We start from the raw sequence: 24,430 nt of genomic DNA on the forward strand, positions 1-24,430 counted from the left end.
CAACTGGGCCTCATCACCTTATTTCTGAGACCTGAAAAGGCATAGAGCCCAACTCAAATGGCCCTTCTGGGGACCATGTTCTTTATTTTCCCCATCTGTGCTATGAGGAGACTGGACCAGATGATCTGTAGGGGAAATGGGAACGGATTTTCGGAGCCAGAGCAAACTGAGGCCAATCCCTACTTAATTCCAATGAAGAGACTCATTTCCTTGTGTGTGAGAGGATAATACCACCTATCTCACAGTTTGGTGAAAGGATGAGACCTGTGTTAAGTGCTCAGCAGAGTTCTTGGCACATAGTAAGCATTCAATAAATGGGAGGTGCGATGACGATGATGATGACAGTAATAGTGGTGTTGATGATGATGCTAGGATCACAAGATAATAAATAATGCCAGAGTCTCATAAGGCTTCTAAAAAAAGCAAACTCAAGGGAAATAGGAAGAGGAGGGCAGCTTGTAAATAGTCGGTGAGACGTTTTGGACACTTCATGGGACAGCAGGATGTCCATGTGGAGATGTCCCTTGAGAGGTGGAAACATGGGACTAGAGATGAAGGCTTGGCCTCTCTGACGCTGGCATCCGTGAGGTCTTCATGACAGCAGACATGAAGGCCCCTTCCGTATGTGGATCTTCCACTGTCCATGCAGCATGACGTGCAAGAAAAGATGGTTTGGGGGACTTCCCTGGTGGTCCAGTGGCTAAGACTGCACTCCCAATGCAGGGGGCCCGGGTTCGATCCCTGGTCAGGCAACTGGATCCCACATGCCTTAAGAGTTTGCCTGCCACAACTAAAGATCCCGCATGCCACAACGAAGATCCCGCAGGCTGCAACTAAGACCCGGAACAGCCAAATAAATAAATAAATATTTTAAAAAAAGATGGTTTTGAAGTAATGTACTGTGTTATCTTGCACAAGTACTTGACTTTGCAAAACAGGAGTAAGAGCACCTGCCTCACAAGGTGGTGGTAGATATTAAATTAGAGAATATAATACTTTGAGCACAAAGGCTGGCACATGGGAAAAATCTTTTAAAATGATTGTTCACATCCCTTTTTATGAAGTAATCTACTCCAAATTTAAAATGAAGAATACTGCTTGAGGATACCAAATCTTTTCCATTATAATACCTTTTGTAACAACCATGTGCTAAACGGAAGTCTCAGAAACATTTAAGGAAATAATTCCGTTGTTGCTAATGTAAAGTGTCAGTTATGCTCCTGGAATTATGTTGTGTACATTGGTAGACACCAGTGAGTTAGAAGGCAAAGTCCCTGCCGTGAATATCCTTAAGTCCAGTCGGGGAAATAAGATAAACTTGTGGAAGAGAGAAAAATGCAAGGCACTATGTCAAGCAATGCTGAACAAAGTGAGGGGTGCCCAGATGAGGATGACGCCAGTGCGAATGTGAGAGCTCAGGCGCGTTTTGACAGATGGCTCAATAGGTGTCATTTTTGATGATGTCCTATTAATAAATCGAGCAAGGAAAAGACTCGCTTGCCGCAGTGTTAATGACACTTACCTTATGCTAAACACCAGGCTAGGTGAGGAGACGACAAAGGAGAGCATCCTCTGACCGCAAGGTGATCCGTAACTGAGAGGGAATGAGGGTCCAGGACAGAGGGTCAGAGCACCGTGTGACGTGTTATCGACCAGGCTGAGGGGCACACCCGAGCCGACATGACTTACCTTTCTGTTTGGATCTTCTCTCACCAGGGTCTTTTCACCTAATTCACTTGATGTTTGATGACTATGTGCTCTACCTGTTAGAATCCCTGCACTGCCAGGAGCGCGCCAGTGAGCTCATGCGAGCCATGAAGGGAGAAGGAAGCACCGGTAAGCCGGCATTTCACTGGGAATCGTCCTCCTTGTCAATCTGATTTGTATCTTTACTTCTGTGCTCTGTGTTTCTTTAGCTCCGCATCCCAAAGAATTTAGTTATGGTGAACAAGTCAAATGGTGGGAAACCAATAATGTCTTCTTCTTCTTGAGAGCGGGCATGTGTGTACGTGGGAATTCCCTTGCATGCCACCACGGTGATGGGAAACCATCAGAGGTTTTAAGCAGAGGAGTGACATGACACAGATTAGAAAGAATATTTGCTTTTTAAAAGTCCCTGAAAGACAACTTGCCTTGACCTTTGGCTCTAAGAACCCACCCTTTCTCTACCCATAGCAGAAGTCCGAGAGGAGATTATCTTGACGGAGGCTGCCCCACCAACCCCTTCACCAGTGCCATCGTTTTCTCCAGCAAAATCTGCCACGTCCGTGGAAGTGCCACCTCCCTCCTCCCCTGTCAGCAACCCATCCCCCGAGTACACTGGCCTCAGCACTACAGGTAATGAACAGCCCCTCAAAGGCTCTGAGTGGGGAGTTGATGTTTAAAGCCAGAGCTATCTGGAAAAACATTCTCCCTCCAGCCCCCTCCCAAAACAATGCCAAAATCTGAGTATCCTCCTGGATTTATGGATGACTTGCAGTTATCCATTTATTAGTTTGTATGTATTCCTTATGCTTCTGTTTTCAAGTTGGCAGATCAAGTCCATGATAAAATCCCCACCCACTGCCCCCCCACAAAAAGATAAGTCACTAAAATGATATAAAACACAGCCATTCTTGAAAACAAGAAAGGGAGCCCTCCATGAGCCAGAAACTGAGAGGCATCTCTGGAAAGTGGGGAGACAGGAAGTCATATGCTAAGCCATGGTAGCCAGAATCAAGGCAGGGGCAATAATGGAGGTTCAAGCTAATGCTGCAGGGTCCCCAAGGAAGGGGAGAGTCCATCTGGTTGGAGACCTCACAAAAGAGGGGATTTGAGCTGAAACTTGATTTTAACTGACAAAGGTATTACAGAAGGGCCTCTGGGGAGAGGACAGTGTGTGCAAACGCACGGGGCAGGAAGTATGGGGCCTTTTCGGGGAATGGTAAAGTGGTTAAAATGTAGGTGGTCATGAAGAAGTGTTACAAGCCTGGAAAGGTAAGTCGGAGTCACATCCTGCAGGATCTTTCATGCCAAGACAAGGTTTGAAAATGGAAGAAATGTTACAAGGGTAATAATAGCTAGTTACTAGTGTCTAAATGTTGCTTTACCATGCACAAAGGGCCCTTGCATAATTGTCTCACTTGATATTCACAGTAACACTGCAAGGTAATTATTGTTCCATTTTATGGAGGAGGAAAAGTAAAGGGTGGAGAAGGGTTAAACTCCTGGTCCCAGGCACCACAGTCAGCAGTTACCATAAACAAACTGATTCATTCAGTCATTCAGCAAATGTCCTTGCTCTCAAGACTTGTGGAAATGATACACTGGATGTGGAATCTGCAGTAAGTGTTAGCTAATATAATAAATAGAGTGCGTGTGTGCACACGTGTGTGTGTGTGCACGCACGTGTGTGTTTGTGTGCACCTCCACGTTTTTACACATGGTTGCTGTGGGGATTAGATGAGGTAAGAAAAGCCAAAGTGCTTTGTTAACAGTGCACTGCTATCCAGATAGCAGGGGTTACTGTTAGGAGTGCCTACAAGATGAGGGCTGCAGCCAAGAGGGGTATAGGAGTTCAGGGAGGAGCAGACCCTGTCCATCCCACCGGAACCTGGGCAGGCGGAGGAGAGTCTTCAGGAGAGAGGTGAGTCTCAAAGGCAGCCTTAAAAGACGAGAAGGACTCAGCTAACAGAGGAGTGAGCACACAGGAACCAAAGGCAGAAACAACCTTCTGCTAGATGGCCCTGGGTGAGGGTGGGGCAGGTGAACAGACCAGAGTGGAGTGGAGAGCTTGGTTAAGACTGTGCTAATTAAATTCATTATCTTCTACTCCCTCATTTACCCAAGTACCAAATCCGGAAATCAGCTCTCCTCTCCCTCAGCTCTTCCTGTATTAGCTAGGATAGGCTAAGTTACTGTAACAGATAGACCCAAACATGGATGGCGTTAACACAGTGGAAATCTATTTCATGCAGGGTGTTTCAGTCAGAGAGGAGGCTCTCTTTAATGCAACCATTTAGAGACACGTGTTCCTTCAATATGAGGCTCCACCGTACCCCAGGGCAGTGGTTCTCAAAGTGTGGTCCATGGACCAGAAGTATCAGCATCACCTGAGAACTTGTTGGAAATGCTCATTACCAGAGCCCACTGCAGGCCTACTGAATCAGAAACTGTAGGGTGGGGCCCAGCCATTTGCTCAAGAAGCCTCCAGGTGATTCTGAGGCTGACTAGTTTGAGGACCACTGACTTAGGGCTTTGTCAAGTCTGCAACCAGCTAATGGAAATGGAGAGTGGGTCTGGAGGAGGAAGACCAACTCGGAAAAGCCCTGGCCTGAAGCTGGCGGATGTCACTTCCACTTAGATTCCATCAGCGAGGACTTAGTCACATGGCCTCATGTAACTGTAAAGAGAGGCGGGGAAGTGTAGGATAGGGTTCCCAGGCAGGGAAGGGGAAACAGATATGGGAGAGACAGCTGGCATTCTCCTCCACACCTCCCAAGGCCAGTTGTTCTAACACAAATCTTGACCCACCCTTTCCTTCCCAGCCCACTGCTGCCATCTGGTTCAGGCCTTCCCCACCTCTCATGGACATCCACAGTGACTCTCAAGCTGGGTATCCTCCCGGTTAGAATCTTCCTCCAGCCCCTCATAGCGTGGGCTTAGTTATATCCCAGTTCTAACTAGAATACACTGGGAACTAAATTATGTATTTTTGAAGATCAAATAGGATGAGATTGTCGTATTTAGGTGCTATCTTTTATCTGCTCGTTCACTCACACGTCCATCCATTTATTCATTTATCTAATAAATATTTCTCAAGTGGTTTCTGTGAGCTAAACACTTCAAAAGCTGGTGATACAAACAAGTGAGTCGTGGTCCCTGCCCCTGGGAGTTTATTGTGAGAGGTTAGGGTTCTGATGAGCAAGACAGCAGTTACAATATAATGTCACGAGTGCTGAGTTGGGAGAAAGGTCGGAGTGTTAGGGAGCACAAAGCAGGGCTTCCAGCCTCTATTTGGATGGTCTGGTCGGGGGCCAAATAATAGAGAAAAGGTATTCTAAGCAGAGGAAGTAAGTAGTACAGAGGCCTGGAGGCAAGAGAGCATGTCATTTTCCAGGAGTCTTTTGATTAATTCTTTCACTAAAGTTTCCAGAACCAGAGCTACTCAGAGAGGGAATGAACAGATGCTTAAGAGCCTTTAAGGTGCCTGCCCTCTTTTGCACGTTGCCAGGGGCAGAAACGTGCCAACAAACCCAGTGGCCCTTTGTCAGAGACAGCTCAGGAGACTGGGTTCTTCAGAGCAGTGATGAAAAAAAGCAGGGTTGTCAACAACTGGCATTAGATGGAGTGATGATTTCACTTTGGGTCCACAGCTGGAGAGTCTTCCTCTTCTGTGGAAATTCAGATGTGAGCATCCCTGCATTTGTTTACATAGATGCACTTCAAGTCGCATTTAGTTTTCTACTTGGAGCAGAAAGAACTTGACCGCCTCCCACCTCCCTCCCATGTTCTCTCCCTAGTGGGTTGTTGTAGTTCCTGTTTAGAAGGCTCCAGAAGAAAAGTACAGAACGACGTTATTCGCTGAAAATAAAAAGGGAAAAGAACTTAAGCACTGTTCACAGTGCTCCGCAGCTGCTCAGGGGTCCATCGGAGACTGGAGTTGGGGGTCTCCTGCCTCACTAAGGAAGGAAGGGCAGTGAGAGCATCTAGGAGCCACTTACCTGAATAATCCTGCCCACGTACTCCCACCACCGCCCAGCAGACACACATGTCAGTCAGTGAGTGATAACCTCCTTACTTCTAAAATAAACAGGGAAAATATGCAAATGAAACAGTTCTGCATTATGAAGCAGAAACAATTTGAGTGGAACCTTTCTTCCAGTGTAGCAACAGATCAAACAAGAGGACAATAAGGAAATAAGGGGAAGGAGGAGTGCGAAGGAAAGATTTCTAGGATCTCGTGACCATTCTCAGCCAGCTAGTGAGTCTGCTGCTGGCTTTCTTTGTAGCAATTTGGAGGCCTCACGCTATGGCAGGTGTGATAGTCAGAGGCACAGGAATATCATAAATGTGTACAGAGATTTCTGTGCAATGTGTTCAGGAGTCGTAAAAGTAGCTTCTTAGAAATACAAATGTGAAACAGGTTCTCTTCAGATGAGTGTAGCCTTTGAAGATTTTGGCACATTCCAGCTTTGTTCTCAGATATCTCCAGGGGGCATTAAAAATGTTATCCTGTATAAAACTATCTGTAATATTTTTCTCAAGTACCACTTTTGAAATACTCCATTGCTAAATTGGACTGGACCTTGGCATGCATTGTGGGTCATGGTCTTGGAGGGAACATAAACATAATTTCCTAACAACATGTATGGTTTTATAGCTATTACAATATAAAGCACAAATTATCCATGATATACACCTAAATCTTAGGAAATCTATTATAGTAGGCTTCTGAAGTTTGGGAATTTGTGCAGTTTTTTATTGAATAATGTTGTAAATTGGAGAACAATTATTATAAATTTTATAAAATGCATTTGCCATGTTTTTTTTTAAGTTAACTCAGCATATGGTTTTCATGACCAGCTAATTTTTATTTCCATCTTTAAATTACTGCTTGATTTGTAGACCATTACTTTCCAAGAAGTATCTAAAGTGGTTAACAATTTAAAAAAAAAAAAAAAAACAATTTTTTTAAAAGGACCCGAGCCAGGAAGCAAGAAATGAAGAAGTAGTAGAGAAAATTAAACAAAACAAAACAACTCTTGGCTGAAACAGCTTATTAACGCCTTAAATGAAATTTTATGTGATCTAGTGACTTTGTTGGGCTTCTAGGACTCTGAATATCATTGCTCAGATGATATACGTGTCATCAAGTTTAGCTCGTTGAGGGTCAGGGCCAATCAGGTATCTGCAGCTCTTCCACATAGCAGTGTCTCACTGTTGATGGACACTTCCCCATTTTTCAGCTGTGAAAAAGAGAACAGTATTATGTCTGTCTGGTGAGCACAAAGAGAAAATTAATTCATTGCACATAACCTTTTGGGAACCTTTGACACAAGGACTAGTGAATACAAAGTAGTGTGAGAATGAGTTATGACTCACTAGGAAAACAGCCACCCATCTATATCTGTATCTAGTTCTCTGTCCATACCTGTATGTATTTCTAAATATGTTTTAGGATGGTATTTATTAATTGTTTTGAAAAGTCAGAGGGAAAAGGAAAGGCATATCAAGCACCCCAAACCACCTGATGCATGGCCAGTTTTGGTTGGGTATGTCAGAGTCTGTGGCAATGCCATGAGAAGAGACTGGGTACAAGGTTCCATTTCAACAGATTTCCACAAGGTAGAATCTGGCCCATTTATCCTTTTTTTTCCTAATGTTGTGGGCTTGCCACCTTCCTCCTGGCCCAGCAAGTTCAGAAACCTTAGCTTTCTTTTTTTAAATTGTTTTTATTTTTTTGCGGTACACGGGCCTCTCACTGCCGTGGCCTCTCCCGTTGCGGAGCACAGGCTCCGGACACGCAGGCTCAGCGGCCACGGCTCACGGGCCCTGCCGCTCCGTGGCTTGTGGGATCTTCCCGGACCGGGGCACGAACCCGTGTCCCCTGCATCGGCAGGCGGACTCTCAATCACTGCGCCACCAGGGAAGCCCCTTAGCTTTCTTTAAGGAAAACGGGTGCTCCTCCTCTTCAGGAGCATGGCAGGTGGTTCCAAACGGAGCAACCCACTTCACAGGACACTGGGCTGCAATTCTTTAATGTCTTTTAAAGCAAAACGTTAGGATCCCGCTCTGTGCAAGTCAGGCCCCCGAAGGGTTCTAAGACCTCGTTTATGATGTCATTTTAAGTATTCCCTCCTTCAGCAATGACAATAAAAGTTAACTATTAAACTTATGTTTTCAACTTCCCACCATGGGTTCCCTGCAACACAAAACCAGCAAATTAAATCATTGAGATGCTAGGATGCCTAAAGAAATATAAAGGCAAATTCCTCATAAATAGCCCTAACTGTAGAACATCTGGCCTGCCCAGCTGCGTTTTCTCTGCATCAGTTGAGGATGTAACAAAGATAACTGGTGGCTAGTCTTTCCAAGTAACAAAAGCTCAGTTATTCTGAGGGCAGCTGAAGTGAGTGGGAGTTGGTGGACACTGCGGCCCCGCCACAGAGCCGCAGTGACTCACTCACAGAGCCCCAGAGTTGTCCCTGCCAGTGAATTCCTCCTCGTCCATCCCTGCTGCCTCCTTTTCTCCAAAGGAATGAAATTAGGCAATAAAAGCTGGGGTTGAAAATAGATTGTTTAATCTGCCCCTGACTTCACACCACCAGGGGTTTGGCTTCATGTTGGAACCTCTGGATTTGTTCATTCATTCATCTGTTCATTCATTCCGCAAAAAGTAATTCCACGTCTAATCTGTGCCATGCCCTGGGGTACACAAGCGAGAAAAACAGGCGCAGTTGCTGTCCTCATGATCCTTACATTCTAGTGGGTAAGAGAGTCAATACAGAAGTAAAGCACCAGGTAAATATATAATTTTGAATGGTCATAAGTGCTATGGGGACCCATCATAGATGGTGGTCAGAGGAGGCCTCTCTGAGGACGTGACCTTTATCTGAGACCTGGAGTATGACAAGGGGCCAGCCACATAAAGCCTGGGGAGAAGAAAAGATCATTTTAGGTAGTGGGGATCAGCATGTGTACAGGCTTGAGGCAGAAAAGAGCCTGGCATAGTGAGAACTTGACTGATGTATATCAACAAGGGAGAGGGTGCAGGAGAGGAAGCTGCAGAGGTGGACAGGGGCCAGGTCATGCCATATCAGCTTATCTCTCTGAGAACCTGATGCATTTGCTGCCCCTGGTCAGTTTTGTCAGTCAGATTTTGGCCATGGAACTGTTGGTAAAGTGTAACTCAAACAGATGAGGTTTTCAGCTTCAGCAAATATTCTCCTTAAGCACAGCCACCTTTAGGATAGATGATAGCCAGTGGGTGTGGAGATAGATATAAAATCTTCTTTCTCTTCTCAGTTTTGAAGGTTACAGGAAATGTTTGTTTAGTAAGAAATACTCCGAAACAAAGCTGTTCAAATGGAACTTTCTGTGACGATGGAAACGTTTTTTTTGTTTTTTTGTGAATCTGAGCTGTCCAAAACAGTAGATACCAGCCACTTGAGGCTACTGAGTACTTGAAATGGGGTTAGTGTGACTAAGGAGCTGAATTTTTAATTGTATTTAACTTTAGTTAATTTAAATTTATACTGGCTAATGTATAGGGAAAGACAGCTCTAGAATCTAGACGTACTTAAAGGAGCTTATTTCTCAGGAAGGTACTAAGAAAGGCTTAGGCTGGCCCAAAACCTGAGCAACATCTGTGATGGTCCATAGAATCCTAGTGGGGAAAAGGTTCAAATGATTTGGTCCAAAATCTGACAGAAGGGTATGGCCAGGTAGGCTAGGAAGCAGTTTAAATGTTCACAAGTCTGTACCAGAGTCTCACAGCTTGTGATCTGTAATGGCCCTGAACATACACGATGCACGACAGGAGGCAGTGTTTCCTAGAGGCTTGCTTCTCAAAGCGTACTCCATGGACCAACAGCATCGTCATCATTTAGAAGCTTGTTATACATGCAGAATCGCTGGCTCAACTCCCAATCTCCCACTGAATCAGATCTGCATTTTAACAAAATCCCCAGCGATGCAAATGCACATGCAAGTGTGAGAAGCAACTGTTATTGTGGAAAGGTTATGGAGTTGGGCAGATCTGGGTTCAAATCCCAACTCTGCCACTTACCTGACCAAGTTTTGGGCCTCAATTTTCTCACCTGAAAAAGGAGGTAATACTACTTACCTCAAAAGGATTATTGTGAAGATCCAATGTGTCAATATATAAAAAGAAACTAGTATGAGAACTGGTTTATGTTGGATGATCATTCGTTCATTCACTTGTTTAACAAAACATTATTGATTGCCTCTTATATTCTAAGCATCCTCCCTGTCCTGAGGCACCCCTTTCAAGAAAAGAAGAAAAGTAAACACCACCAACAACAAAAACTCAGGGAAGAAGAATGTTTTACTGGGGATGGGAAGGAAAGAAAATATTCCTCTCTAGCAGTTTCAATACTATAACATGGACAACAACTTTATAGGATTCTCAAATCCTATAGGATCTTTAGAGGATTCTCAGAGATCAGGGACTTTCACCACTATTCTCAGACTTTTAATTAGACGTGGGGGAACGGGGAGGGGAGAATAAGAGAAAGATGGGAATTAGACAAACATGGAAGGTTTGCTATTGTTTTTTACCAACAAATAAAAAGCATTAGAGCTGTCTTAAAAATTAAGCACAAATTATTAACTGCACAGATTTTCTTTTATTAGTTTCCTTAAAAACGAAGAAGCAGCAGTCCTCACTGGAGGTCCCACCGGTAGGAAAGGGAATGCAAGGGGTGTTCTTTTCTGCTCCCCAGGGAGAGAGCGTTTCTCACCCAAGCCAGTAGGTGTTAATCTGCTTAAGCCTGCCTGAGTGGATCTGTTAGGTTGCTGGCACATGGCCATTTAGGGGTTTTGTTTCCCAGACCACAGGAGCCCATTTTTCCGAGAGTTCCACTAGCTTTTTGTTTGATAACGTCTATTTCTAGCAGCATTTACTCCTTCAACAACAAATTCAATGGAACAAAAATTTACTGAACACCTACTATTTGGCAAACCCTCTGTTGGGGATACAGAGATGAATAAGGAACCGTTGCTGTGCTCCAGGAACTCACACAAAAGTAACTTGTGCTGCATTCTCTCAGGTGATGGCTATTCTCACTGTGTCTTCCTACTGCTTGCGGAGCTGGGGGAAGAAAATCCTTTGGCTTCCCCGACTGCCCCTTTTAAAATACCCACTGACCTCGCTGTACTCTCCTGAGGTCCCAGGGCCTTGAAGGGTTAATTACTTGCTTGCTGTGGCTGGTTCATTGTTTTCCCAAACTTCCCACCCCCTCCAATTCCATTTCTAATTGTGAAATTTGTTTTAATACATTTTAATAATGTTTTTCTTTTCACAGAGGCAATACACATTCTTTACATAAAAATACAGATAAGCAAAATGAAAAAAATGTTAAAACCATCCTCAGCAATAACCTGTTTTAATAAAAAAGGGTATTTTTAAAAATTACAACAGTTATGTAATTTCATATGAAGTTCAAAATATAGAGGAGAGCAGTCAGGCATAATCCAGTCCTCTGAGACATGATCATTTGGGGTTTTTTTTTTTTCCTTCTAGTCTTCTTGCATTTATTATAAATGACACCTAGCACACAGCCTGCTAAAGTCATTATCTTTGGGGGGAAAATAATGGTGTGGATATCCAGACCAAGAAGGGGTGCTTTTAGCCATACTGCTGGATAAGGATATTTGTGATTTTGCAGAAGAACATGGGTTTAGAAGTTTGCTGTAATTAGTTAAATCACTGTTGCTATTCAAACGTTTCACCCCTGCTGACAGAATCTGACCCAAGAAACTTGTCTTTTCTTCCTTGGAATCTGAAATGGGAAATAAAGAAATTTCTACTTTAAGAAAGTCTGATGTAAGAATACCTGAATTCATAATGAAGAGTGCTTGAACATCATTAAAAGCCTACCACGTGCCAGGCTTTTTGACATATATTATCTCAGTTAATCCTCACAACAGTCATACAAGGTATGACTTACATGACTTATATGACTTACATGATATAATAGGCGTAATTATCCCTATTTTACAGATTATGAAAGAAAGGCAGATAAAATTTAAGAGGCTGGCTCAAGATCTTACAGCCAGTGCATGGCAGAATTAGGACCCAGAGCAAAGAGACACTATGGTAGAGTTCCACTTTTAAATGAAAACCTTTCCTTTATCTTCCCACAAGAATTTCAAGATTAAACATGGTCTGCGTAGAAGGTATAGGATTGGAGGACCAAAGTTTTCTCTTTTAGTTCACCTTAAAAATGACCTCCCTTGACCAGTTCTTCAGTCTTCCACGTGCCTACAAGGAGGTGCTGAATCCTATTCCCGCTACCTTTTAAAATAGGTTTAATCCTTTCCATTATATCAACATTCTAAATTTATCAGAAATTAAGTTGAGGACTTTATGATCACTATTAGTGATTTCTTAAATCACCATTTTTTATTCTATCTCAGAAAGCTCCTAAGTCTCTTGAAGGTTTTAAATTTTGTCAGTTTCTTTTCCCAGTCCCTAGCACTTTCAAGGTATCCAATTAAAAAGCAAATTAATGGAATTAATAATATGTATGGAATAGGTCACCGTTAAGGTCACTGTCTAATAATCTTCAAAAAGACCTGGGCAGGCAGAGTCCAATAATCTACTTATCTTTGCTTAAAGCAATTTGTTGGATGCTTAACACCTGTTTAGTTGAGTGCTGAGAAGTTATTTGGGGAGCCCGTCTGAGCTACGTCGCCCTGAGCTTTCTTTTGTCCTCTCTCCTTCCCTCCCTCTTTTTCTTTCTTCCTGTCTTCCCTTTCCCTTTTCTTCCTTTTAAAATTTTGATTGAAAATCTTTTGGCCACCAGTCTCTGCACTAAGCACCAGGGACCTCATGGTGGGCAAAATAGGCAAGACTCCTACCCTCATGGAACTTACCGTCTGGTGTGGGGAATTAGGCATTAATTCTATCACATTCATGAATGGGTGTAAGATTACAAACTGTGGTGGGCACCACCATGCAGTAAGGGATCTGACTTAGTCTGGGGTTAGGAGACAGCTTCTTTGCATTGAGATATGAAGAACGAGTGGGTACTAAGGGAAAACTGAGGATTCCAGGCAGCAGAAACAGCATGTGCCAAGGCCCTGTGTTGCCGGGAATCATGGTACGCTGGAAAACGTGGCTGGATCAGATAGCACAAAGGCAGAGGGTAGGGGATGCTTCTTGTGAGATCAGCAAGGACCAAGACACATGCTTTATAAAGATTTTGGCTTTCAGCTGAAGAGCAATGGGAAGCCACTAGCATTCTAAGGAAGAACTGGGGGTGTGAGAACTGTTACTGACTGATGCACCTTCGTTTGTCTCTGCAGGAGCGATGCAGTCATACACGTGGTCTCTAACATACACAGTGACAACGGCAGCAGGATCTCCAGCTGAAAACTCCCAACAGCTGCCCTGTATGAGGAGTACACACGTACCTTCCTCCTCGGTCACACACAGGATCCCAGTTTATCCCCACAGAGACGAGCACGGGTAGGTGACTTTCCTGGGATGTTGCCTTGCTTTTACGTTTGATTTGAAAGGGGAGGGTTTACTCGGTAGTGGTTTTCTGAGGACAGGAAGGTTGCGCCCTCTGTTGAGTTCTCAGCGTGCTCTTGCCCCTGTACAACTGTCTCATGCAGTCCCCACAATGACCAGGGGAGGTAGGCGGGTCACCCCCGCTTGACAGATGAGGAAGTTGAGGCTGCACCGAGTCCAGTTCCCCAAGGCCACACAGCTGGCGAGGGTCAGGCTGACAGCCTGTGTCTGCCTCCTTTAGGAAGGAAAACTGAATACTCCCTCCCCGCAGCTCCCCTGGATGGTCCTCGTGCACTTTGTAGCCTTATAACACAGCTTCATGGTGGGTCCAAGTCTTTTATGACTCGACAGGAGGAGGGCTTCCTCACCCGAGGCTGGAGGTCCCTGGAGGGCAGCAGTCATTCATGGGGTTCAGAGAATCCCCCTGGGTTCCAGTGGCGCTTTGGGCCCTGAATAAATCAATCATTGATTTTGCCCATATTTTTTCCCCTAATCTGTAGTGACGTTACTGTGATGAATAAGCTACAGAGCCATTTAAAAGGGTAACAGCTTTTTGCCACTTTGCATTGTCTTTATTAAAAGACATTCCTCACACAGTGTCTAATGTGCAGTTATCTGAAAAACACTTATGATGTTAAAAAGGGCCCTTCTTGTCACGAGACTCTGCCATGTAGGCACAGTAAGCCTCACAAGCCAGGTTCCAACAGACCAGCTCTGGGGGACACAGGAGGGGACGGAGGAGGACCGCTCAGGTCCCTTCCACGTGGTAGCCTGAGGCCTGGCTGTGGGCATACTTGAAGTTAATTCCATAGGCTCAGGTGCCCCTGACCCATCAGTGGGGCAGCCACCATTTCCTCACGGGGCCTCCTAGAGTAGTTCCCCACACATTTAAAATCGACTTCGAAATTGTTTCAGAGAGCTTCCGACTCTGCAGAAATGGCACAACAGACACCCGCATGGTCATATGTCAGCGTCTTTCCTGTAAAGATGTTATTAAGAATAGTGGTAATAGTATCCTATGTTTCCACAAGACTATTTTATAATAGAAAGTGACCCTCGGGGTCATGTGCAGCATTTTTAGTACAGATGTGAGAAACAAGGGTGCGAGTAGCCCAAGGTCCCACAGCTGGGAAGTGGTGGAGCCAGGCTTAGAACCGGAGGCTGACGCCTGGTTGGCCGTGGTGTTTCCCCCCTGCACCAGAGACATGGGAAAGCAAAGGCCTGAACAATACAAAAACAGAAGTCCCAAAGTAATTGCTTCTTTTTTTCCTATTTGACTTCAGGCTATAATATGGGGCTTTTTACCACAACAGGAGAAGAGGTTTCCATCACTAATGATGTTTTGCTCAGGGCTAGTTTTCATTCCCTGCGCATCCGCCGGGTGGTGAGGGAGGTATGCTGAGGGGAGGAGGAAAACCCACCTGGGAGTTTAAAACTATCACAGCAAAGCCGCAGAGTGGAGATGGTAGGAAACAGAAAGAAGAAAAATGGAAAACAAAAAGGAAGAAAAGAACAAAAAGGAACAAAAGTAGATGAGGTTGATTTTTAAAGGTGTCAAACTGATTTGCTCTCCCTGCTGTTACTCACAATATTCAATGTGCCTAATGCGTTTTAGGTACACAGGAAGCTATAACTACGGGAGCTATGGCAACCAGCATCCTCCCCCAATGCAGAGCCAGTACCCGGCCCTCCCGCACGACACAGCCATCTCGGGACCGCTCCACTACTCCCCGTACCACAGGAGCTCTGCACAGGTGAGTCGGTGGCCCCACTTGTTGTCCAGGCCTTGGTGTGCATGGTGCCAGGTCTAGTCAATTCAACACAATTAATAAGCACTTTCTGCATACTGTGTGTCTCCAAGGAAAGGACAGTCTTTTCCTCAGTGCCATCTCTTCCCTCCAGTGGCTGCCCACAGTGGGTGCTCAGCCAGAGTTCACCCCTACTTGCTTTCACGTACATGGGTGCCGACCACATGTCTTTAGTTCTGTCCTCCCTCTGACCTCTCTCCCAGGAGCCAAGCAGCCGCAATGTCTGTTGTCCTTTTTTTCGGGCAGCCACTCTCAGACTGAATCTTTTGTGTCCTCTCCCACCACCCACTCCTGGTGCAGTCAGACCCTCATGGAGTCCTGTCGGGACTGTCATGCCAGCATCATCCTGACTGGTCTCTTGGTTTCACATCTGTTCCTTTTCAGTCCAACCCACACACACAGCCTTACCAGAAGAGTCCTCCTGAAATGGACCCTTATCCGATCATTCTCAGGCCTTTGGCCCTTCACTGTCTAACAAACCACATTGCTCCTCTGTGGCCTTGGTGAGGGGGGATAGTGGCTGCACCTGTCGCACCAGTGTTGGGTGCTCCACTTGTCTCAGACGTGTTCCTGTGCACTGGGCCCCAAACACAACTGGTCACCAGTTCCATCCTATTCTGCATCCTCGTTGTCTCTGCACGCTCCCTGTCCTTGCCTCAGATCAGGTCTTTATCCAACCTGGATGATGACAAAAGCCTTCCCATCTGTTGCCATGCCACTGAACTTGCCCCATCTCTGGTCCATCCCCAATACTGCAGCTGGAGGAATCTTTTGGGAAAAAAAAGCCAACTGGCCATAACACCCTCCCTCTTTTGCATGTCATCGCTTTCAAAGTCAAGTTCAAGTCCTTAGCACGTCTCTCAAGACTCATGATCATCTGGGCTCTGCCTGCCTTTCTGGCCTACCAGCCATACCCCACCTTTGCCCCAGCCATGCCAGCCCACGTGCAGTTCCCCCAGGTCTTCGCAGATGCTGTTGCCTCGGGCTGGGATTCTCTTCCTCAACCTCTTCTGCTTGTTGTTCAGGACAAGCATCCTACTGTCTGTGCGGCACTTGCTGACACCGCCCTCGTCCTTCCTCCAGGACCGTATTCGGTGCCACTCCTCTGTACTCACATGGTGCGTTGGGCTTCCTTCTGTTGGCATACTTCTCATCACTGACTTTCCTGACACCCACAGGAGACCCCAGAGCTCCTTGAAGGCAGAAATTAAGTCTAGGATCTCCGGGTCACAGCACCCATCAAAAAGAACAGCTAGCTTTTACTGAATGCTGTCCCGTGCCAAGCATAGTGCCGAGCCCTTTCCACACCTCCATGGTAACCCTTGCAGAAAGGAAGCGAGGATAACTTGCCCGAGGACTTGAACCCAGGCAGTGTGACCCTGGCTGCCCAGGCTCTTAAGCAGCAGCCTCCGTCACCTCTCATAGAGGGCATCCACTGTTTATTGAACAGAGGAGTGAACAGGAGGTGGGGCAGCATAAACAACTGTGGTGTGCGGCAGGCAGGGCGGCAGGTTTGGGAGGCAAGATGAGAGCTATGCTTAGGAAAGAGCTCCTGCAGCAAGGGCCAAAGGACGATGAAGCAGAGAGGAAGGGGCCTGGCAGAACAGGGAGCGCTGCCAGGAAGCACTTGCAGGAGTCCAGAACAGAGGTGGCAGGACGTGAGCTGGGATGCAGGCTGCAGTTACATCAGCTGTCAGCACAGACCTGCCTCCGGGGGGCGGGCACCGAGCAGAGTGTACCCACGGTCCACGGGCCCTCGGGACAAACAGGCGTCTGTTTTGATTTCCATCGGCAGTACCAGGGGGAGCCCTGGTGTAATCCCCGGACAAGCCAAGAAGTGGATTCCTCTAAATCATCACCTGGGGCATTCAGTATAGGTCCCAACTGTGTCACACAGAGAGGCCTTTCCCCTAGGGACTGCTTCTCTTGGGAACAGAGTCTGTGCTCCCCCACGCTGATCCCCTAAGGGACTTAGAGCTGCTGCCATAGACTGGGTCACACACAGTCTAAGCAGCCCACTCATTCATTCATTCAGTCGCTCTCCCACGACTGTCGAGTGCCCACTCTGCGGCAAGCACTGCTTAGCCTCTGAGAATACGGGGAGAATGAGACGGAAGCGTGCCTGCTTTGGGAGAGCTTCGGCTCCAGTAAGGAGACACTGGCAAGATCAAGCGAAAATCCCAGCCACAGCTCCTGGCATTACCTTCCCTCTTTCTTCACTCCCTCATTCCTCCTCATGAAATTTCTGGAGCTGGTTTTTCTGGGCTGTTATTTGTAAAGCCTTTAGCTACAGAAAGAAGCCAAAGGCTCCTAAAGGCCCGTGCGGTCCCTGGTGATCAAAGACAGGTCGAAGCATCCACCCCGGAAACCACAACGGTCCCCAGCTGGAGCATCATCATTTAATCGCTGGTCCTAATCCAAGGGCTGAGGACTAAACGAACGCCTGTGGAGGAGCCCGCTGAACCCAGACTAGGCGTGGGAGGTGAAAGGGTCCTGCAGCGTCGTCACCACTGTGTCCTGTGGCTCTCAGGCAAGGTCCTTTCACGACCTCTGACCCCCACCACCCGCTCATGCCCTCCACTTGGTGCTTAATGCCTTTGTCTCCATTTGTAAAGTGGGGTGGGGAGCCGTTAGTTATAAAACATCTCTGCCCAGGTCGATGGGTTAGGGTTAGGGTTAGAAGGGTGAGATCAGCACTTCTCCTGGGGAGGGTACTGTCTAAAGACAAAGAATCCTTCGTTTTGTTTTTCATGAACATTTATGGGTCAAGCACTGTTTTAGGCACTTTCAAATACAGAGGCTCACTTAATTCTCAGAGCAACCTCAGGAAGAAGGCATTTTCTCCAGGTGTTAAAGACGAGGAAAACCTCAGAATGTAATTTGCCCCAGGTCATGCATCCAGTAAGTGACAAAACGGACTCAAAGGCAAATTCTCCAAATTTCAACCCCAGGCCGGTGGCACTGAACACTACATGGTGTGTGTTTTGGAGGGTGGGAGGTAAATTGGAGAGGTTACTGCAGCTGTTCTTAATAAGTTTCAAGTTCCCAAAGAGAAGAATCACACACTCAAGATACTGTGTTTCTTTCCTTTCCTGGTACTTTGGTTTAAGGTTGAGCACATAGGGGAAAATCCACTGCAGGGCTAATTAGTTTTAGCTTTCCAGAGCAGAGGTCAAGCCGTTCTACTCCTGAATACTGAATATCACACTTCATTACATCAGACTCAGTGGGGAAAAGATTAGTCTGAATGGAAGAAGAATCACAACCATAGAATATGGTTAAAGAATGCAGTTGGTCATTAGCACAAGAAACTAACTTCTGCAAGTAAATGCCTACCAGGTTTGCCTTAAAGAATGGATACAACACCTCTGTGAAGTTCAGTAATCGCAGACATCCCAGCATTTATATACACAAAATAACGTGAAGTCATTTGTTTTTTGAAATAGGGCATTGTGTGCCCTTGTTTATACTACTCATTTATACAAGACATGCTTTCTTCATGGGTACTACAAAGGTAAACCTCCAGTCCTGTTTGAATCCTCGTAATTTCTCAGTTAGTGAGTCCAGATGAATCAGGTTGCACAGGGTAAGGTTTGAATTATTTCAGAAAAACACCCTTCTTTCAGCTATACTGCACTTGTCCACACCAAAATAAGTGAACAAGGGATGGTATCAGCTGCCCTTTCCCAGGTTCCCCATTCTCATGCCCAACCAGAAAGAGAAAACAAACCAAACACATGGCCACAAAGTATTTCTGAGCCTCATTCAACACACATTCATGGAACCTCTACCCTGTCAGCAGCCATGAATGTGAAGTGGGCCCTTGAGCTTAAAAGCCATTTGATCAACCAGAAGCAAACTGGCTAGAAAGACACTTAAGGTGAACCAGAAAGTTGTTGCACATTTCTCGTCTGTATGGCCAAGGCCCAGCCTTGCCAGCCGGTCACACAGCTCTCACGGCAACTCCAGTGGACCAGCCCAGGGCCAGTGGGTCCTCGATCTCAGTGGCCCAGTGACTGCTACAAAGTTTGCTTAGCGTGCTCCACTTTGGGATAGCATCTTGGGCCGAAGGGAATAAAAGAAGCCCACCATAGCGGTATAAAATCTCTGACTGTAGAGCCAGGCTTCCTGAGTTCAAATCTCAGCTCTGCCTCTGATTAGCTCTGTGCCTCAGTCTCCTCATCTGAAAAATGGAGATAATTCTAGTAGCTATTTCATAGGGTTGTTGTGAGGTTTGAGTGAGTTAATAAAGGTTAGAACAGGGCCTAGCTCATAGTTAACACTCTGTGTGGATATTTTCATCATTATCCTTTGTAACACCACTGTTATTATATTTTCATAATTATAGAATTAATTTCTGTCTTCCTCAACTCTACTAGCTCTGTGAAGGCAGGGACCAGGTCCTTTTTTTCTGACCATTTTATTCCCAAGACCCAGAACAGACCTGGCCCTTGCTGGGTCCTCAGGACATACTCATCAATGAATGAAGGGATGAATGGATCCTTACTCTGGTAGTAAGTTGCTGTGTGACCTCACGTAGATCATTTCCCCTCTCTTGCCCTCAGTTCCCTCATCTGTAAAGTGAGAGGTAGGACCAGGTGGTCAGTCACTAAGGCTCTTCCTTTCATTAGTGGACCACGAATATCCATAATAGTTACCACGTTTTGAAAACTTACTGTGTGGAAGCTCGAAGTGTTTCACATGTATTAACTCAATTAATCCTGACCCGAAGAGCTCAGCAGATGTGGACCGTCTGGCACAGTCTTGGGGGAGCTATGTCCTGGGTGGGGGTGCCTGTTGGCAGAACTTTGGTCAGTGAGAGCCGCCTTTCATAGGAAAACAGTTTGTGTGCCCGACGGGGGCCACCTTTCACCCGTGCTCAAGTAGCAGTCCATTTGGCGAGGGTCAGGGATAAAGGGCTCATTCTTCCCTCTCCAAGTGCAGGAAAGTCAGCCCTCGGTGTGAGTAGTCACTTCTCAAAATAGCACTTCCTAAAATGGTTCCAGAGAGGCCCGGGGTCAGTCTCAGCTGAGATGGACTCATGTCACGGCCCCTTGAGGGAACCTTTGCCCACTTGTGCACACACACGTGCACCTACACGTGCCCACAGACACCCCTCACACACCTCTCACGGGGTGGGGACTGGTGACTCATCTCCATTTTCACATCAGTAGCAACAGTGTGGGATTTGACCTAGAAAAGGCTAACTTCTGGTTAGGGGCCCTCAACAAAAAGTGCCTTTATCCTGAGCAGAGCTCTCGGGACCTCAGGGTTTGTGCCCAGTGGGCCCGAGGAGCCCGCGTGAACCCGGATGTGAAGTGTGAAAGGTGAGGCGGGTGCTCCCGCCAGACTAAAGAGAGGCCTCACTGGCGGCTTTAATGGCCAGGCCGGGCAGCGGCACTCCAGCCTCTCAGCTCTCAATGGTCTCTTCACCACGGGGAAGACGAGTCACTGACTCATTTGCAATTAGCTGACCTAACGGGACAGAATTTTCCAGGCCGGATTCTGTGGTAACAGAATTTTATTGTCACATTGGAGATATTTTGAGCCAGTCTCATTTCCAGGCAATTACTCTTTTGAGCCTGTGACACAACCCCTGGGCACAGCTGCATCTAGGGTCCTTGCTTCGGCACAAAAGACACGGTCTCTTGGGTTCTGTGGGGAGGAGCCTCCAAGTCCACACGGTGACATGGTACCTACACAAGCCAGGCAAGTAGGACTCTGTCAGAAGCATCAAGCTGAGGCCTGGTCAGGGTTATAAGACCCTGTGGTCTGTAGGGGAGGGGGGAGCTTAAAGGAAGAGTGACAGAGAGATTCAAGTTTAATGGGCTGTGTTCCAGGAAAGGAGTGTCTTCCTCTCTGAATTCTCTGCAGTTCAGTTGTGGTGGGTCATGCCTCGTTTGGGCCAGTCAGATTGATGTGGAGGAAAGTCACCAGCTCAGGACCGGGCCTTTCTGCCAGCTCTCCCACTAGCTTGCCATGTGGCGCCCCACTTTATGGATCCTAGTTTTCTGTACAACATCTGTACAACGTGGGGTTGGATTATATGAGCCCTAACGTTCTTTCTAGCGGTAACGTCCTGGTGTTCATTCACCAGATAAGTTATGTAGCACCTGCTAGGTGCCAGGCATCATTTCAGATGTTGGGCATATGGTAGAGAACATGACAAAGCCCCACCAGGAGCTTAGGAATATAAGCCAGTGGAAGGAGACAGCTGACAAGCAGGATGCTAAGATCCCGACCTGAGAGATGGGGGGTGAGGCACTTAGCTGGGAGAGAGAGGATGTCCAGAAACGTCTCTCTGAAGAGGTGACGTTTGAGCTGAGGTCTGAAGAATGATGAAAAGGCAAGCATGGAAGGAGCTTGGGGGTAGGGGTGGGGAAGAAGTGTTCTAGGCAGAGGCAACAGGTGGGACAAAATTCTCTGAGGTGGGAACCAGCTGGACAGGCCAGAGGACCAGAGAGGAGGCCTCTGTGCCAGGGAAGGGACATGCATCCGGGGAGCTTACCTGAGAGACTGTCAGGAGGGGGAAGCCACCTTTTGGAAAAAATTAGAGACCATTTTGTAATAATACTTCTTAATATTACCTATTTAACACCCGGGATCTTGATATCTTGGGCAGGGCCCAATCTCAGTACGGTCTCTTCGGGGTTTAGAATGGGTCCTAGGCTAGAATCCCAGCGCCCAGGCCTGAGGGTCCACCGTGGCTGCCGTACACGCAGCTGATTTGGGGATTATGAAAGGCTCCGTGCGCTCTCCCTGGTCTCCTTGGCAACACCCCCTGGTGCCTTGTCCCCCCAGATCCCAGATACCAGCTACGCCCTTCTCCCTCTTGCCTACCTGTTCTTCTGACTGCAGAAGGCGTGTTGTCTGTCCTAGGTAGGACAAAACCCTCACTACTAGAACTTGGCGCCCTCCTCCTTGACCTGTGAATAGCTGGTTCTCTTTGCATGCTTTGGGCCTAACAGCCTTCCCCTGCTGCCCCTCGGGCTGCCACTCAAAGAGGCAGAACAGTTCCCCTCTGGCCCGCTCGACTACAGGGGGCACCACTGTTGTCATAACCCCTTCTCCTGGCTGTCTAGGCTTCAGCCTGTCTGTCTCCCTCACAGGGGGCAGCTTCCCACCGAATCCCTCGGGGCTCCACTCTCCAACTGTCAGGGAAGACAGATGGGGAGCAGACGAATTCCGACATTAGCACATATAGGCGCTCTCCCTACTCGTTGCCCTTGCCACCCTTGTTGACTGGCTCCTGCTCTTGTTGGGGTGGCCCTTAGCACAGCAAGGAAATCTTTGTGCTGCCTGGCCTGCAGACCCCGGAGCTCGCAAAGGGAGCCCAGAGCTCCTCCCCTTCCTCCCCTCTGATTGTACTAAAAGCGGCTTATTTGCATAGCTGTCTCGGTAACTGAAAAGAATGTAAAAGAAGCAGCACTTCAGGGGCACTCCTCTTATTCTCGATTCTTTCCAGAACAGCTTCCCCTCTTCTTGTAGCTATTAACACCTGTTTTCCTGGCCTGCACAAAAGCACCTCCCCTCCCATTTGGCTTATCTTGACTCCTTCTTCCACATTCACACCAAGCCCAATAATTTACCATTTCCTGCTTGTATATCTTCTAGGACTTCAGTGAATGTGAACCAAAAAGAGAGATGTTCTCTGAATGATAGGCACTAATAATAACCTTTGAAGCTGTTGACTTGCTTCCTCTTCAAAAGCCTGCTTTTAGGTTGCAGTTCATAATTGAATTCAACTGTAAAATGCTATTTTTAATGATGTCATTGTGTTTTTCTTGACAGTATTGTTCTCTTGGGTTGATGGAGTGGGACCTATCACATCTCCTAAAATGATAAAGCTCAAAACCATCCATCCATATATCCGTATCTATTTGGACATGCTGTTCCTCCTGTACACACACACACACACACACACACACACACACACACACACACTCTCTCTCTCTCTCTCTCTCTCTCTCTCTCTCTCTCTCTCTCTCCCTCCCTCCCCCTCCCTCTCTCCCTCTCCCCCTCTCTCCTGTATTCCCAGTGGGGTTATTCCTTCTTTTGGGTTTGACTTCCCCAAATATTGCAGATTAAGAGCACAAAAAGTCAGTATTTTTGGTTGAGTGGCTATCAGCCTAGCTCTGGCTGTGAAATCCTTTGCATTTCTCCTGTTATATACTTCCTAGACCAAGAGTCAGTCTTTCAGAATTTCACTGATTACTTCCCATCAACTTTCATTAACAGCGTCTTAAGAAATTTAACTTAAACTGTGAACATGACTGATATTGTGTATGTGCAACTTCAAGCTAATGTTAACTTTGTGGAATTTCTTTCCCCTCAACAAGTACCCGTTTAATAGCCCCACTTCCCGGATGGAACCTTGTTTGATGAGCAGTACTCCCAGACTGCATCCTACCCCAGTCACCCCCCGATGGCCAGAGGTGCCCACAGCCAACACGTGCTACACAAGCCCGTCTGTGCATTCCACGAGGTATGGAAACTCTAGTGACATGTACACACCCCTGACCACGCGCAGGAATTCTGAGTATGAGCACATGCAACACTTTCCTGGCTTTGCTTACATCAACGGAGAGGCCTCCACAGGATGGGCTAAGTGACTGCTTTCATAGAAATCCATATTTAATATTAATAATAATTAATAATAATAATAATAAACTCAACACCCACCCCCCAGAAGAATTTTATCTCAATACATCATAACTCCTGGACTATTCCTAGGCGTCCATCTTCCTAATGAATATGAGGCTGGGATTCAGTGTGGGATGATAAACTTTAGTTCAGAAATGGGACTCACTAAAAGTCAGTGAGGTTGGGTTCCTGTAGCCAAGCCAGACTTGACTGTTTGTATAGAGCACTATCTCGGGCAGGCCGACCTGTCCCTTTTCCCTCTGTTCCATGCCTTCACTTTATGTTGGCAACCATTGCCAGTAAATTACCTATTTTCCTGTTGACAGAAGCTCTTTAGTCTTGAAGGGTGGATACTAGAGACGGAATCTGGTTTGTGCTTTTGGATGGGCACATAATTTAACCAAGAGCATTCACCTTTCCATCTGGCTGTCATCTTACTGTACAACAGACAGCCCCCTCAGATATGTCCTAAGCATCCCTTCTTCCTGGTGGTGTCGTCACTGCTTCCTGGAGCACCAGGGCTAAGTGGAGGTATCTGGAAACTCTAGATTCCCTGTTACACTTATGTCTGTCACAGTACCTGCATTGCCTTGGAAATGTAAGCACTGTTTAGGGGGAAGGAAGAGGCCTGTTCTGTATGCCTTAAGTTGAGTGAGGTTTGTAGGGGACCGGTTCTTCTACATGCAAGTATTTGTCCTAAGTTTGCACAATGGCTAGTGTCAGCAAAAGGCAGGAAAGG

The 24,430-nt window shown here is 46.6% G+C and overlaps 1 protein-coding gene across 2 annotated transcripts in view; it reads left to right on the forward strand.

Annotated features, from left to right (window-relative positions):
* Nucleotides 1-24,075, forward strand: part of RFX4 (regulatory factor X4) — a 164,964-nt gene extending 140,889 nt beyond the window's left edge. For both annotated transcript variants that reach the window (XM_027107437.1, XM_027107439.1), the window contains 5 exons: nt 1,717-1,836; nt 2,176-2,337; nt 13,033-13,195; nt 14,856-14,994; nt 23,388-24,075. In XM_027107437.1, the coding sequence (XP_026963238.1) occupies nt 1,717-1,836; nt 2,176-2,337; nt 13,033-13,195; nt 14,856-14,994; nt 23,388-23,660 (857 nt within the window). In that variant the 3' untranslated portion in view covers nt 23,661-24,075. The remainder of the gene's footprint in view (nt 1-1,716; nt 1,837-2,175; nt 2,338-13,032; nt 13,196-14,855; nt 14,995-23,387) is intronic.
* Nucleotides 24,076-24,430: the final 355 nt, after the last annotated feature.

Source organism: Aethalodelphis obliquidens, unplaced genomic scaffold, assembly GCF_003676395.1.
Source record: "Aethalodelphis obliquidens isolate GAN/ISIS:26980383/991018 unplaced genomic scaffold, ASM367639v1 scaffold8, whole genome shotgun sequence".
NCBI lineage: Eukaryota > Metazoa > Chordata > Mammalia > Artiodactyla > Delphinidae > Aethalodelphis > Aethalodelphis obliquidens.